The sequence below is a fragment of the Manacus candei genome, unplaced genomic scaffold (assembly GCF_025592945.1).
Source record: "Manacus candei isolate 608988 ecotype Guabito, Panama unplaced genomic scaffold, ASM2559294v1 h1tg000015l, whole genome shotgun sequence".
NCBI lineage: Eukaryota > Metazoa > Chordata > Aves > Passeriformes > Pipridae > Manacus > Manacus candei.
In genome coordinates, this window is record NW_026138063.1 from 20,749,984 (window position 1) to 20,766,564 (window position 16,581).

At 49.6% G+C, this 16,581-nt stretch overlaps 1 protein-coding gene and 1 long non-coding RNA gene across 3 annotated transcripts in view; one reads left to right on the top strand and one right to left on the bottom strand.

Moving 5' to 3' along the window:
* Positions 1–279: 279 nt before the first annotated feature.
* Positions 280–2,667, bottom strand: HES6 (hes family bHLH transcription factor 6). 2 transcript variants are annotated; one of them, XM_051782095.1, is made up of 4 exons: positions 2,539–2,658; positions 2,371–2,457; positions 2,214–2,295; positions 280–2,138 (listed from the first exon to the last, which is right to left on the bottom strand). In XM_051782095.1, the coding sequence occupies exons 1-4, from the start codon at positions 2,602–2,604 to the stop codon at positions 1,735–1,737; spliced, it is 639 nt and encodes a 212-aa protein (XP_051638055.1). In that variant the 5' UTR covers positions 2,605–2,658; the 3' UTR covers positions 280–1,734. The 2 variants fall into 2 exon arrangements, with proteins under 2 accessions (XP_051638055.1, XP_051638054.1); XM_051782094.1 differs by having other exon boundaries at positions 280–2,295; positions 2,539–2,667.
* Positions 2,668–5,677: 3,010 nt separating this feature from the next.
* The window catches only part of LOC127468698 (uncharacterized), a 36,368-nt gene continuing 25,464 nt past the window's right edge, over positions 5,678–16,581 (top strand). Inside the window, exons 1-2 of the long non-coding RNA XR_007903657.1 lie at positions 5,678–6,018; positions 6,949–7,141. This is a non-coding gene — a long non-coding RNA (uncharacterized LOC127468698). The remainder of the gene's footprint in view (positions 6,019–6,948; positions 7,142–16,581) is intronic.

Genomic DNA, 16,581 nt, shown 5'->3' on the forward strand with positions numbered 1-16,581 from the left:
GCCTCAGTCCAAGAGGTCATCTTGTGTGTAGGGTGTTACTCTCAGTGCAAGTGTCCCAGGCTCCTCTTTCATTTACACTTCAAAATACTGACCTCCCTCCCTAAAGCACAAGGGTCACTACAGCTCTCACTTCCCCTTGCTCAGCTGGTTTTTGCCTCTCTTCCCCCCAGTTCAAAGGGAATTCAGCACAAAAGGGGATGAGAAGAACCAAACAAATTTGATGGCCATCTTTGAATAAGAACACCCACTTCAGGTAAAGAAAATTACAAAGGATAGGTCTTACCAGTATCCTACTTTGTATTTTTATTATTCCATAGGGTTCTTAGTAAAACAAAGTTACATGTCTAGTCCCTTGGCAGTTAGGTTGCTTCCTTTCTTGCTTGTTCTATGTTTGAGAACTTCCACGTATTAAGATACTTCACAGCCTTTTTTGTTTTTCTCTTTACAATGGCAGCTCTCTGAAAGGTATTTCCACAGCATAAATAACCTGGCATCTCCCCAAAGCAGGAATAGGGAGGGATCAAAGTTAATATACAAGAATGCTGAAGGTCCCCCCCCAAGCCCCCGAGAAACTAATTTAAAGAATACTTTCCAAAAAAAACACCCTCGCCGTGAAGTTATGCCCCAGGACAGGATTTGCCTAGCACTTCTGAAGTTAGGGCTGTACGTGTATGAGCAGCACCTTCAGATGGCAGATCCAGTATAGTAAGTTTGAGAATGGCATCCAGACCAACCAGCCTAGAAACCTGTGGCCTAAGACCAACCTGAGCCAGGATGACCTTGCTTCCTGCTTAAACGTAAGTGTCTTCCAGTATTAAACAAAAGAATTTGAATTCCACTACTTAACAATGCTTAGTACAAGAATTAAGTGCTTAATTACCAGCATTGTTTCCATGACATACTGTTGTTAATAATAGGGAACTGTATTTTTAATTTTTTGTAGTGGGTGAGAAGTATATCACATTACACAATACATGCCATGTTGTGAATTCAGTTATTTTTTTATTAAAGATTAAAAATAAAAAACATTTGACACCCTAATATACATAAAGTCACAATAAACTCAGATGTGCTAAAAGCAAAATGTGCATAAAGACACTCATTTCTAAAAGGCACCCTGCCACCAGTATCTTTTAAATGTTTGTCTAGTTCCACCAGGTTTCTAGTTTTCTCTCCCTTCACTGAAGGGGAGATTCCAGACTGCTACTGAGTACAGATGCTAACAAGACCAACCCCTTTCAGGGGTCTGTGCTATCACTAAAACACTTAAAACCGTGCATGCAGACTTAGCTCGAGCTTCTCATGGAGTTAACCATCACGATTTAAAATACACAAGGGCTTTTCCTTAAAAAAAAAAAAAAGAAAGGTAGTGGTATTTGGGCCACTTATAAGGGCCAAGAAAAAAAGAGAGAGGGTTATAACTGCTGTGTATCCAGAGAGCTTTGCTACTACAACCCAACTCCCTCCTCCTCCCTCCCCTCCCCCTTCCCCAGCCTCTCATAAAAACAAACCCCTGAAGTTACAAAATGCCACACACACAAATGAAATGTTAACGCGTTCGCTATTAGCCTGTCAGGGTGTGACAGCGTCAGAGCGCCGCTGATGCAGTCCTGCAGTGTGTGCACACACACTCCCGCACGCTCGCACACACACACGTGTGCCGGCCGTGCCCTGCTGCCGTGGGCCCCCTTGCTCTCCCCCATAGGTAGGTGTGCGTTGTCTCCCGCTCCTCCGTTACCAGGGTCTCCACATGGATTTGGGCAGGCCGGGCGAGGGCAGCCCGCGCGTCTGCGACGCGTCCAGTCCGTCCGTGCGGGTCTGGCCCGGCTCGGCCTCCGCCTCGTCCGAGTCGGAGCAGGTCTCCTCGCTGGGGGACGGCGAGGGCGCCGGGGCAGGCAGGGCCAGGGGGGCCCCGGCAGGCAGGGTCAGCAGCGCGGCATCCCCCAGAACGTCCGTGAGTGAGTCCGGGCAGCCGCCCTCGCTGAGGGGCATGGACTCCAGCAGGTGGTTGAGAAGCTCGGCAGCCGTGGTGGCGTCGATGCCGGGGCAGCTGGAGACGAAGGTGTGCACCTCGTGCATGCACTGGATGTACCCGGCGGCGAAGCGCTCGCTAGCCTCGAGGAGCCGCCGCCCGCCGCCTGGGACAGAGAGGGGCGCGGGTGAGGCGAGGGCCGGGCCGGGCGCCCCCCGCCGCCCCCCGGGCCCGCACTCACCGCGGCCGCGGCGCTCCAGCACGGCCCGCACCCGCCGCACCGTCCGCTCCAGCACCTCTGCGTTCTCCAGCTTCGCCTGAAACTGACCCAGGGCGCCCCGGCCGTCAGCGCGGCCCCGGGCCCCGCCGGCCCCCGCCCCGCCGCGCCGCCGCCTCACCTCGCTGTCGGCGAGCAGCAGCCGCAGCTCCCGCAGGCTCTCGTTGATCCGCGCGCGGCGCTTCTTCTCCACCAGCGGCTTCCTTGTCTGCAGGGACAACAGCGCCATCAGACCCCCCGCCCAGCCCGACCCCGCCCCGCCCTGCTCGCCGCGGCCCCCGTGGCTCACCCTGCGGTCGGCGCGGGGTTCCGCGCAGCCTCGGCCCCGCGGCGGGTGATCGGTACGCGGCGCCATGGCGGCCCCTGAGCCCCGCTCCCGCCCCGCGCCGTCCGCTTTATACCCCGCGATTTGCATGTCAATGAGCCCATTGGCCGCGCCGCGCGGGCCGCGCCGCGCGTGGGCCGAACGGACCAATGGGCATCGCGCGCTTTGTCTGCGCCGGGGCGGGGCTGCGCGGCCGCCGGCGCTGCCGGAGCGGGAATGCGATCGGGATCGGGATCGGGATCGGCCTCGCTCTCGAGGCTGACACCGCCCGGAGACTCTCAGTCTGGGCTGTGGGAAGGGGACGTGCCCTCCCTGCAGCTTGCGGCTCCGCGAAGCAGCGGTTCATGTCAGTCCAATCCTGCAGTGAACCCCCAAACACCCAGCGCCCGTTACGGGTTCAAAGCATCGGAACACGCGTGAGTGCGGTTCGTCGGGGGGCCGTCGGTGCCCCTCGCTGCCCACAGGGACCGACCTGGGCGTGAAAGAGCCAGTCTGAGCTCTGAGCGGGAACCAGCGGGACTCAACAGGCACGGCTGGCCAGGGGCCAGGTCCTCCTTGTCCTGCCCCATCTTGGTGGATGGGGAAGCTCCGGGAGCCGGAGTTTGGGTGCCCGCCGGGGAGGACGCGCCCCTTCAGGCTATGCAGGGCTGTGCTGGACACCAAGGCTGTGCTGGACAGCACGGCTGCCCCTCAGGGCAGCCCTTCCTCAGCCCCAGGGGCCGCTCGCCCGCCCTGTGGCCACGGGCAGCCAGGCCCCGAGCGCTCGATGCCGTCCCCGGGCGCGTCCAGCCCTCCGCCTCCCCTGTCTGGAAGCGGCGGGCAGGCCGAGCTTTGTGCGGGTAACTTGATGCTGATGACAGTTGGCAGCTGCAGTTCCCCCGGCATACTGAGGCAAATAAAAGCATTAGGGCTCGTCCCCGAGGAGAGCGACAGGTGTTCGCTCCCGCTCCTTTGTTTCCCTCCTTTTATTCTCTTCGCTAATGCATGTCATATTTTTACCCCCCGAGGAAACGGGAGACGCGTCCCCCGCTTGACTCGGCACTGCCGCACGTTCGCCTCCCTCTATGTGTCCAGCATAGCTCCGCTCCCGCTCCAGCTTTTTTCCCGGTTTGTTTCGCCACGGAAAGCCCAGTGGTTTTGGCGGTGCTGGGGTTATCCTTGCTGAGAGGTGTGATGTGAGCTGCGGGCGCCCACAGCTGCGTAGAGCCTCGTGACCCCCGGCTCCATCATTTGTTACGGATCCGCACCTGTAGGTTGGTGCCTGGCGCGTCTCCCGTGGTCCAGGGGTAACGGCGCGTGCTCTGGGAAAGGCTGGGGTGGCTCTTAGTCAGTCCCAAGGCTGCTTTTCATCTCCTAAGCGCTGTATAAGCACCCGTGCCTGCAGTGTGTTAATCCACGTCTGATAAAAGAGCAGACTGGGATAGAGAAGTTCAGCAGTGTCTCCTCACAGCCATCACAGAGGAGCACATCAGGGGTAGAGCTGGCATGTGGGGTATCCTGGCTGGAGACTCAAGTTCAGGCCACTCTGCTTTTTGTATCACAACGGACAGGAGATGTTATTTTCAGAAAGGTATTTCTGTTGTGTTTCTTCCTTTTACGTTAAAGCATCAGTACTTGGATTTTGTCTAAGAGTTTGTCCAGTCGGTGACAAGTTTCCCTGCACCAAGCAGGAGCAGAGTAGGATGTACAACTAAGTCTGTCCTTCTGCTTTTCGTGTACACAGTTCTCTGCATAACACAGTGTTGGAAACTGGCTCGTTCTTTTCATTGATATAATTAATGCTGGCTAAGCAGAAACGCTGTTTGGAGCAGGCCAGGTACACAACATTTTTGTATTTAAGTGAGTAGAGACATCTGTGACTGCATTTTGTATATGTTTTATGCATACTTGACCTGGCAGGGAAAAAACACAATTGTATGGGTGCGAACTACAGTGAAGTAACGGGTGTCACAATTTTGGAGGAGCCATCTTCTTTCTGAAGCAAAACTAGGCACATAAGGTCAGCAGAGGTGTATAAAACACACTGATGTACTTACACATATTTATAAAATATGCAGTAACACACAATGTATGTAATCATGTGGTAAAAGATGAACTAAAACTTTTTGTGAGCTTGTTTTCCCTTCAGAGAAAGCTTAGCTTTTCCTAGAACTGGGCTGGGGGAGGTGAGTGAGCACCTGCCTGGTGCTTGGTTGCTGGCTGGGGTTAAACCACAACACAAAAGTAATCAGATGCTCCAACAGTGGGGTTAAAGCTGGTATAAATTTTGCTGATTTACACAAGAGGCACTGCACCACTGTGGCTTCAGGTGCAGTCCCCAAACCTGTCAGGCCTCTTTACTGCAGGTGTTGGTATCAGCTGTGTTTCAGAGCTAACTTAGGCTGGAGGATTAACTCCCAAATTCACCTCAGTTGAAGTTCAGCTGTGTTAGGACTTGAGTGAGGAAATGCTGGTGGCTGCTGAACAGCAACGATTTCTCACAAGCCTCTCAGATCTGTGTGTTTTCAAGCAGTGAGGAGCTGCAGGGGTAGGTTGAGGACTTCTGAATGCATGAGAAGAGGAGACTCTACCAGCAGGCTAGCAAATCTTGGCCAAGGATGGCTAGAGGGAGTTGGCCGTGGCTATAACATCCTATTTCTGCTCTGACTGGGTGGGTGCTGATGGCAAGGCATTGTACTGTTGCTAGCTCTTGTTCTGCAGCATGTCTTTTTGTATTGTCTTTGAAAAGCTGCTGATCAAATGAGTTGACAAATGTTGGAGCTGTTTGTGCTGGGCATTAAAAATGTATGTGCCATAAATATCAGGGCATCACTAGAGCTGCCATTCTGGAGGAGGGAGTCACTGCAGGCTATCTCCTCTAGCCCATGGGATAATGTGATATTTTTGTGCTACTTTAAACAAGTTCCATCATATCAGGTGAAGCGAATCATGGTAACCTCATGCATTTTAATGGAAATGTCAACTGCAATCTTGTAAAAGAAAATGTTCCTTAGATACTTTGTCCAGTATCTCAGTGCTTGCCCATGCATGGTGGTTCCTGAAGGAGATATCTTTCACAAACCCCATCAGCTTATCTGTATCGTTCTTTCCAGGTTAAACCCATTCTGCTCTCTGCTGATGGGGAAGTGTATGGGCACTGCTTCCTCCTCTATGGAGGGTGGGAGTTTAACCTCTGCTAGAATGGGGAGCTCTGTCCTGTCAGAGACGGGCTCCTACACGTGCTATAAATTGCAGTCTGGGCAAGGAACAGCATAGTTTTAGCAGAGATAATTGGATCTGTGCCCTGCTGCATGTGCTCTCCTGTGAGCCTATGCATAGGGAAGAATAACACAGCATATAATAACAGGCTTTAATTCTTTGTAGATGGTGCAGCTGCGGTGTAAAGGCAGCTGTGGGAGGCAGTCCTGCAACTTCAGCTATGTGCCATGTGTTTTGGAGGGCCAGGTAAGTGGCAAATCCTCATGAGATAGGGAAGTCTGATATGTAATGCCTCGCACACTTCTGAGTTGTCAGGTGCATTTGGAAGGTCTTGAGCTCCCAGAAGAACATCCACAGAGGCATAATGAAACTTCAAAAATTTTTAAGTACTCTAAAGGCCAGTGTGCTGCCATCTGTGTTCTTGGACTGGAAGCATTGGTGACCCAGGCTCTCCATGGATAATATAATCAGAGCACGCAATAAAGACATGATGAGCATGGACAAGGTCCATTGGAAATGCTTGAGTAGTTTCTTTCATAAATGGTATAACATCTGTTGTCGTTGGAGGCACAAGTTCCTGTCAAAAAGACACGTCACCCTTATAAATATTAATGGTGCATATAAATGGTGGTGCGTGTGAACTGCGGCGGATGTCAGGTTAATGGGGGAATTGCTCCTTAGGCATCAGTTTGCTGTCATCATACTTATTTCTGTACTAACAAATATAAACTGTTTAGGTGGCAGAGCAAGCAAAGAGCTGTCTTCCCCCTCCTCCTCTCCCTGGAGTCCCTTCACAAATGAAACTTGTACTGCAATTAGTCTCCTGCCTTGTTGCTAATGAAAATTAGTCCTGCTTGCAGGGCCGAGGAGGAGGGGAGCATGCCCGGAGCCAGAAGAGCTGAGGCTGTAGGTGATAAATGAAGCGAATGAGGAAGGCTGTTTGGAGAAGTTTGCAGCATTCCCCATCAGCTTGATCCTTGCTGCCTTTAGTGCCATCGATTTCTCTGCTGTTAAAAGCTGATGTTTAAGAGGAAAATAGGGTGGAATATCACCACTGAGCTGCTCTTGGACTCCAGTCTGTTACTGCAAATTGTGTTTGCTGCCTTGAGCACTGAGTTCCTGTTGCCCTTTTCAAAAACCATAAGGCTTTTCCTATCTTTTTTTATTTATCAACAGACTTGGCAGCAGCACTCGTGTTCATCAGCTGGGGCACAGAAGAACAGTTTCTGCCAGCCACAACACTAATGAGTACATTCAAAAGGGTCTTATGTCCTTTCACAGAAGAGCCCCCAGACCCCGTTTGCCGCCTGTGAAGGCTTGGAGTCCCCTTTGTGTGAGAGAATGGGCCCTGTTTTCTGCCATTTCAAAGGTACTTGGACTTTCTGCTATTTCAAAGGTACTTTAACTTTCTGCCATTTCAAAGGTGGTGATTTTCAAATGCAGCAAATGGTGAGGGGCTGTGCTGAGCAAGCAGTGAGGACAGTGGGGTGTCTCCCTGCTGGTGAATGATGAATGGGTGTCGTGCACTGCAGAGCTTCCCCCAACACAACTCTCTGTGCCACCTTTATTACCTTGTCAGTCTGTTGGGATGCAGCAGAGATTTGCCTGAACTCATAGACCATTGCAAACTGCTTCAGCTCCTACCCCTTAGCCCATGGTCCACTGTCAGTGACTGTGACAGGATCCCATGCCTTTGAGGTTAGAGGGACCATTGCCCAGTCACGTTGTGTGTAAAGAATTTATTTCAGGGAGCTGAGAATAACTGTCAGAAGCAAGTACAGGGTTGTTTTTCAGTTGGATTAAAAAAATAATCTGTCTGTGGTTCTTCAAGGACCAGTTTTGTCATGTTTCCAGTGAAGCCTCTTGTGTTTGATTTCTCTAATATTTTTTGGTAACTGAAAGTTATCCTTGTCATCTTCCTCATAGGCTTTATCCTATCTTTGTAACAGGGATGCATGTATCACTAGTCCTTCTCTGCAAGATATTTATATTAATTCCTAAATGCCTTACAGGCATCCTCGTTAAAGTACATTTATTTCAGAGAAGGTGCTGAATCCCTTAAACACAGTCTTGACTAAGGCTGAAATCGTTTTAAGTGTGTGCTCTTCAGAGCATGTTTCTTCTGACGTGCAGTGCATGGCCAGGGTAACTACCTGCCTGTACCTCTGGCAATGACACTCCAGGTTTGTTGACAGGACACAGGGTAACATGTACTTAATCAGGCTCTGAACTTTGCTCCTGTGTGTTCTGTGAAATGCTCCGGAAAATGCCCGCTTTCACCGTCTCTCACAGGCTTGCATTCACATTACAAACTGCATATCTGGAGGTGGGAAAAAAACCTATGCCCTCAGGGATGTCTGTGAGATCCTTTTTAGCAATGACAGCATTATATTTTATGGTCAGTTTTGAAAAGCACTGGTCTTTCTAAGTCAAAATGAGAGAACTATTTTACAGGCAGAGAGACCAATCCCTTTTACTTGAGAGTCTCAGTACCCTATTTTGTGTTTTGCATAAATACTGGGTTTGACCCAGCACACAGAGGTTTGCTGGCCCGGTTTGGGGGAGGGGAGGGGTGCCGGGTGGGCTGTGGGCAGGCCGTGGGGTTCCTTTGGACTGGTGGGCGGGCAGGAGGGTGGGTGGGGCAGCCCTGCATGAAGTGTCACAGGTAAGCGGTGTGTGGGAAGGTATGAGGTAGCACGGTGGAGAGAGGACAAGGTCAGGGTGGATAATGGTTTCTTCTGGGGTTGGGGGTATCAGCCTGGCCAGGGCCTTGAGAGGTACTCGAGCCCCGGGTGGGTACAGGGGCCGGAATGGTTTTGTTCGTTTGTTTGGTTTTGGCTCACCTGCAGCTACTGCCCAGGCTCAGTATGTTCTGGATATATTTGTACATCCTGCAAGGGCGGTCAGGACAAAGGGTTGTTCCTGGGTATTTCCTTGGAATTGAATATAGATAGGTGGCAGAAAAGTAGGAAGTGAAAGCCTTGCCCTAATCGTTTTAATAGCAATGTAGCCTGTGTAACCCTCTGTGGTTGTGAGCTGTACTGGTGATGGTAAGAGACGCAGGTGATGGCAGTAGATGACCATGATTCGGAACCATATAAAAGAGTTGATCTTGGTACTGATCTTGGGCAGAGGATCAGCAGGTCACAGCATCCTCCAGGAGAGAGTCCCCAGAGACGCTGATGATGTTACTTATGAAGCAAAAAGGCAGGACCCTTGGTCCTGGCACTGCCCTCCCTCAGACAAGGGCCCTTCTGTTTGAGTGGGATGTACATGTGCCCCACTGCAGGCCCTGATGTCCTTCTGGTGAAGAGCAATCAGCCTGGGAGGGCAGGAGACGACACGTGGCAGTGGTAGATGACTCCTGAACGTGTTTCTGCCTTTTGACTTCTGAACATGCTGTGATTACAGTCTCTGTTCTGGGCGTGTCACATGTTGTAGCATCCTGAACACCTTTGGTTTCTCACCTTTCTTCCTTCTGTCTCTCCTGGACAGCTTTGCACTCTCTGGAGCTGGGTCAGACAAGTGTGTGGAGTTTCTAGTTGTGCTCTCCTGCTGCTTTTCCTCAATCAGCTAATACTTAGATATTCCTTAGTATTCTATACTGTCAAAAACATGTGGTGTTTTTTTGGGAAAACTACTCTGGTGATAAATGTAGTCCAAAGGGCTGGTGGAACAGGCTGTCTTGAGTTTCTGTTGGCTGTCATGTGGGTTGTGTTTCCCAGGCCCTGTGAGTACTAGAGCGTGTGGTTTCCTTCAGCATCTCCCCACAGCTCTGCTGCCAGTCAGCTCTGCTAGAACCCTTCCTGTTTTCTAGGATTTTCTCTTCTAGGTAAAGTTTCTATATTATGATGACAGTTTTGGTTTTGTGTATTCATTTATTTCTTATGGCTTTTTATGGAAGAGAAGAGTTGCAAGGAGAAAAGTTGAGCTCCAAGAATGAACATAAACATCCACCATCTAAACATAGTGTCTGAGAGTTAAGTTTCTTGAAAGGGAGATCTAGAAAATCCATGTGCTTAGCAAGAAGCCACCTGGAATTTGTCAGGAAACATTGCGTGGGTGTATCTGAAACCCTTCTAATCCCTAGAGGTGATTTAAGGCTTCAGACAAGTGCTCATCTATTCTGGATCTAGACCCATCTTGTAGGGTTGGGACGCACAGCACTCATGGGCAACGCTGCTTCCATCAGGATAGGTACTGCCTTTGCTGTCATAGTCTCTTGGCAACCCCAGCCCTACATCAACTAAGAGACTTGCTTTCAATTTTTCCTTTCAGGCCAGGCAAATCCACCTCTTGGGATTGTGAAAGCAAGGAGGGTAGGGGAATGTGGGCTCTGGGCTAAGGGTTAAGAGAGGGGAACTGTGGTTTCAGGTCCTGACTCCAAGGCTGCTTTTATTCTGTTTGTGTTGGGTCCCAGGAAAAGGCTTTATAATGTTTGTGTTCAGGCCCACGTGGGGAGGGCAATTGAGAGATTTACTCTAGTGCCGCCCGTGTCTTTGTTGTGTCAATAAAGTTATTTGCACAGAATTCATCTGAAGGAGGAAGTGATCTTGAAAGCTTCTGGTCTAAACCAGAGTTTCCTGCTCCTTCTCCAGACAGAGGCCCCCCCCCCCAAGACTAGAGGGGCCCCATGGTGGTGTGTGCCCCATGTGGCAAGTCCCTGGGGAGGGCAGGAGACACATCAGTCAGTACTTGTAGCAGGTGGCCATCCCTGTGCAGCAGTGTGGGTGGGGTTGACAACCTGCACACCCGTGTTCTGCACTGAGCAGCTCATCCACTAGATGGTGGAGCAATGCTCAACAGTCAAACTGCTCTCTATTACGAATTGTTGAAAGTTCTCTTTTCACCCTGAATTGCTCAGTATTTCACTGCAACACCTCTTCCATGGTCCGGCTGGATGGAAATTACCTGTGTTAGACTGCCCAGCATGAGGCTGCATGAGTACTGGACTATGGACAGGACTCTGGATTTGTGCCATTGACAACTGCAGTAACATTCAGTTCAGGGACCCTGGGGTGACAAGGGTTGTGAGGGGAGGAGGTAGGGGGTCCAGTAGGGAATTACCAACATGAGCAAGACCTGAGGGAAGTGGGCTTGTGTAGCCTGGTCAAGAGGAGGCTGAGGGGAATCTAACAACATCCTACAACTACTGGAAGTGCAGTTACAGAGTTGGAGTCAGGCTCTTCCCATCAGTGACAGATCACAAACCAAAGGGTCACACAGTGCAGCTTGCAAGGTTCAGGTCAGATATTGGGAAACCCTCTTTCCTCTTATGGGGTTGGTGCAGCACTGGGGCAGGTTGCCCAGAGAGGTGAGGGAATCTCCCTCCTGCGTGGCTTTTGAGACTCAGTTTGATAAAGCTGCAGTCAGCCTGATGTACTGCTGGCAATGACTGTGCTTCAAGGAGGTTTGGTCTAGAGATCTTCACAGGTTCGTTCCAACAAGTATTTCAGTCAGTCTGTTGATTCTGGAAAAACTTCCAGCATGCTGTCAGAGTTTTCAAGGGGAATTTCTGCATCAAAATACCTGGTGTTTTTTGTTTGACAGGGTAACCCAGATCTAGATGGAATCTGTCTGCTCCAGATTACTGGGGCAGTATGATCTCAATATGAAGATTATTGTTTCAGGAAGGGGGGTAGATGTGGAAAGGAGTCACATTTGCCCCAGGAGGTGGGTGCAAGGGGAGGGAGCTGTTCTAACAGGTCAAGGTGGCTGGAATTTCATTTGCACCCACTAGGGATTTTGAAATAGAAGCAAGTTCAAGTTTGCTGGAGCAGCAGAAAGCCTTGTGTGTGCATGCAGTGCTGTGTGCAGGAGACCCTAGGTCAGTAACAACATGCCTCTTTAGCACTTGTGCAATACAAGTAGCCAGTGAAAGAGAGGAGGGGTGACGTGGAGCTATCTTTAATATCTTCTGTGATGCACTCTGAGCCTCTAGAATAAAGCCTTCCATGCTTGCCATCTAGCAAGCTTTTCTGGGAGCGATGAAGCTTGATTCCCTGTGGGTTTGTGTTGTCTGGTTGGAAGCTCTCTCTTTCATGCCCATTCTGTTTCACTCTGCATTGCAACAAAAGTTGAACCGGCCTTGCAGGACCTCTCACCTTGGCCCAGATGCCCACACTCACAGAATTAACATGAACTTCACTTCCTTGTGGTTTTTTTCTTCCTTGTTCCTTTGTTAAATTTATCTGTGGAAGTCAAACATTACTGGAGGAGGATTGACTGAGGCTTGTGGTGGGATTGTTTCCTTAGGGGAGAAGAGGTGAAGAGAGCAAAAAAGAGAGTCCAAGGAGCCCGGCATTTTACCCCTATCCTGTTATCCACAGATCTTGAACTTAATCATCACAAATATGTCATCATTGCTGAAGTCAGAATGAAGTTCAGCATTTTACTGTCAGCAATATTGTATGAACCAACTTCCTGTTTTGCTATGTCTTGAAATACAGTCCCTTTTGTAGACTTGCTGCTCAGTTATTTAATTTTAATGCAGTTGGAATCAGGTTTTTAAAATGCACCCCAAACACAGTAAATACACTGTGTATCCAGGGCCTGCCTTATTTCTGCACATGAATGAGATCAGGGGAACAAGCCAAGCGTGATGATGTCATGCAGTTGAGCACCACTGTACTCGGTAGCACTGAGCTGGCTCTGTGTCCCCTGGCTGTACTGCAGACAGCTGATGAAACTCCAACTTTTCTGGGAAGACCTGTAAAATTTTCAAATTTCTTTCTTAAAATCCAGGTTGCCAGAAGAGGATTGTTCTCCAGTGAACTGCATTCCTCCAGCATAAGTGTTTTCCCAGCATAGCCTTGTCTTAGGAGAGGGAAAAAGAAAGGGCACTTGGCCCTGCAGGGTGCTGTGGAGGGTGTCCTAGGGGGGACAATGTGAGGGCGACTCCCAGAAGAGCCCTCTTGACCCTCTGCTGCCCTAAAAAAGCTGGACAGACAGACAGCTCCCTTTGCCAGGAGCAGCTGTAGCTCAGCAGAGGGCTCTTCTGGCAAGTGCTGTACAGTGCTAATTAGCCCTTGGTTGGCCTCCAGCGCTTGTTTGTTTGTTTGCTTGTTTGTTTTTCTTGCACTGAATCATCGTACTTCCAAGACACAAGTAAAGCTGTCCAGTCAGCATCCTGAGCTGCCTGTTTCAGACATTACCTGTGTTGCTGCTGATAGAGCCAACCCATAAAGAAAAGAGATATAATTCTCATCTTCCCCATTAATGCCTGTCCCCTGTCAAAATCCTTCAGGAACTGGGTTTGTAACAGAGCTCCTTCTGCTTCCCCCTTTACCTCAGACAATCGTGTTGGTGTGTGAAGCATGCAGAGGAGCTGAGGTACAGACAGAAAATCACCTGGTCTGTGTTCTTTCCCTATGTGCTGGGATTGTGAAGAGTAGGGATGTGCTGCTCTTCTGTCTGCAGGACCTCAGTCATCTGAGGAATAATGGTGAGCAGAGAGCTGAGGGACCTGGGGGCAATTCATTGCTACCCTTGAGATCTGATTGAGTGACCTTCTGCTTGCAAGTGTACCAACGATACTTGTGAAACTATATCCTCCTCTGTACTGCTGCATTGTTTTGTTAGAGCACTAAAACTGGATGGCTCTGTCCTGTCTCTTTTGTTGGGTGATTTGTCAGCTGCTGTCTGATGTCCATCCTGCCATTCCTTCCCCTCTTCCAGGAGAGCCATGACGTTACAGCGGCGGTCGCAGCTCTGTGTACACAATGCCATTGATAAATTCCAGTGTGGCTGAAGCAGGAGGCATGGTTCTGAGGCAGCCCTTTTGAAGGTCTTCCGTGATCTCTCCCTGCCAGCTGGCTCAAGGGTGTGTTCTGTATTAACACTCCTTGATCTGTCTGCTGGTTTTGACACCATGAACCGAGATGTCCTTGTGGAATGCTCTGAGCAGATGGTGCATCTGGCTGGGGCTGCTTCAGGTTGATTCAGATCATATCTTGGTGAGAGCTGCTCATTTGCACATTCCATTCCTTTCAGCGAGTTTCTGTCTACTTCATGGTTCTCCCTGGGGACCCTCCCATTTCAGTGCCTATTGATCTGTTTTGGTTAAGCTGCTTAAGCACACACTTCTGGCTGCCTTCAAGCATCCCCCACACTCTCTGCTCCTTTGCCCAGCCTGACACTCCAGCAAAGCAGAGACATATTTGCAGCTCTTTTGAGGGTATGTCAGTGCAAGTAGTGTTGGTATTTGTGGATCAGTGCCCTAAAAGATCCAAGCAATGCCCAGCCTGTCTTAGGAAGGGAAGGGTCTGATTGTCTCCCCTGTGTACATTGCTCCAGATATGTACACCTGCCTAAATGTATCTCAGCTTTTATCTCCACCACAGAGCCAAATATGAGTGGTTCTGTGAGCTAGTGACTGATTTTTTTTAAGCCAGGGCCTGCCTCTGCTGTTGAAAATCCTCAAGGGATGTCAGACCCTGGGGTTGCTGTCTGATGGAGACATACTAGCAGTCTAAAACTGCACAGTCAGGCTGCATGATTGCTCACTGACCACCTGTTTATTGATGTATGTGTAGGAGTTTTTGGCTCTCCACAGTGTTTGGATGCTGTTCTCTGCTTCACTGTACACTTTAGAGATGTAGCATTACAAGGATTGACAGATCAATATGCACCTTAGGGCTTTAGATGTAAGAGTTGTGGCCAAAGAAAACAGCCTTTTGCTGAATACGGCACACACAGGTTACTTGGGCTTAAGTAGGCCTGATATACATGGGACTTTTGTTCTTTAGTTTGCAAATACTGTCATATAAACACTTCCACAGACTGGAAATATGAGGTGGAGAAATTACATGACTTCCCCTGAAATCACACAGCAGACAGCTGTGTAGTAACAACCAGCCTTTCTGTTGCCCTACCCACCAGAGAACATTCCTGCTGTACTTTTCCTTCTTTAGACACAGCCCATGATATTCCTTTGTGTATATCCCCTTCCCTTGTCCTTTCTTTCTTCCAGACTCTGGGCTCAGTGGAGAGGGGATGGATTTGGAGAGGCTGAGTTACTGAGCTCCATCTGGAAGACAAAGCTCCACAACTTACCCTACTTGCAAAAAACACCCCGCTCAAGGATTTCAGCTATTGAGGCAGCCATTAACAGGAATGAACTTGGTTAGTATATTCTTACCATCTCTAGTACAGGGACACAAATCTACCTCCTCCCAGGAGGTGACAAACCCCAAAGGTGTCGTCACACCTGGCGTCTGCACTACGCAAACCCTCATGACTCAGCAGCAATTCCAGGATGAAACTCCGCAGGTTTCTTCTTTATGGGGTACACATTGTACCTGAACCTTATCATAAGCAAGGCAATCCTGGCCGGCCTGTTACATCCTTACCTGGAATTCACCACACAAGTAATAGCAGCGCAATAAAAGCCAACAGACAAGCTGGTTTCTTGGTTCAGCTTTGAAGTGGGAGCATCTGGCACTTCGCCACACTCATGTCAGGCCTCCACCAGCAACATCAGGGAGCCAGCAAAGCTGGGGTTCCAACAGCAGGGAACCCCACGCCATTGTGGTGCAGGTCCATGGGTGCTTGATGGTTTCACCCTTCAGGGAATCACTTCGTGGAGTTTTTTTCTTTCAGTTCATCCCATTTTTTCTGGGTGAAGTATGTCTCCTGAAACTGCACTAAAGGTACATGATGGAATCAGCAAGATCCTTTTGAAATCTTCATGCATGAGTTCTGGCTTTAAATTAGCTGTTGTCCCCTGTATTTTGTCAGTTTTACTTCTCAATCTTCTTCTACCTGGCTTTTCACTGAGTCTAGTTCACTAAATTTAGCAGGACTTTGTGTGGATTAAGTGCTGTGTGCTGTAATTTGGCAGAATCTAGCCTGCTCAGGGCAAGCCTTGGTCATTTCTCTCTAAATGTATAACTGTGCTACATAAAAACTGGTCTAAATGTATAACTGTGCTACATAAAAACTGGTCCCTTGATCATCTGAAGCCAGGAAAGGGTCTGGGCAACACGATTGCCTCTCACACCTGATGCAGAGTGAAAAGGAGAATGGGGGAGAAACCAATCAAACAGCAATTAAAAACACCCGGGGGAAAGTTTGTGAGCTTTTGTTTGGGGTTGTGTGAGATAACCTCTTGCTTGCACTTCTGAGGAGAGCAAAGTCCTCCCTGCCTCACACATTGTGGCACAAGAACAGAGGTGAGAGGCAGAGGTGGGGAGGTGGGTGCAGGAGATGGGCAAGGGGAACCAGCACTTCAGAGAAAGCCAGTGCAGAGCTGAGGGCAGGGCCCAGCTGTCCTACATGGCAGTGTGGGACTGTGTGTTCTCTCTTAGGACACCAAAGGGTTGTTCTGCTCTTGTATTACTGATTCTCCTTTCTCCAGATCATAAACTGGAATGATATCTGCATGCAGCTCCTCCACCAGCCCATAGCAGCTCCTGCTCTGTACAGGTACCAGCCAGGGCAGTGTGTGCCCACACTGCCTCAGAGCAGCTCACCTGGGCTGGAATTTGGCTTTGCTCAGCTTCAGAGGCCCTGGATGCTCTTGCAGTCAGTGTTTGCAGCTAAGCAGTGGGTTTGTTTCTTAGAGTTCATCCAAGTGTGATTTCAGGGTTTCACCAGGCTTTTGCAGTAACAAAGTGACTTTAAGGAAAGAAGGAAGAGATGCAGCTTTCAGAGAAGAAAATACCTGTGAGTATCAGTGTTTTGATAGCTCCCTCCCAGGGAACCTGGTACTAATCCCTGGGCATGTGTCTGTCCTTTTCAGAGCCCAGCAATGACACTGAGTGCTCGCCCTAGATGCCTAGAATTTGGGGTTATCCTATACTCAATATA

Coding starts and splice junctions, on each gene's coding strand:
- HES6 (XM_051782094.1), bottom strand. CDS start 2,664: ATGCAAATCGCGGGGTATAAAGCGGACGGCGCGGGGCGGGAGCGGGGC. Junction 2,458..2,538: donor AACCCCGCGCCGACCGCAGG/GTGAGCCACGGG, acceptor TTGTCCCTGCAG/ACAAGGAAGCCGCTGGTGGA. Junction 2,296..2,370: donor TGCTGCTCGCCGACAGCGAG/GTGAGGCGGCGG, acceptor GCCCTGGGTCAG/TTTCAGGCGAAGCTGGAGAA.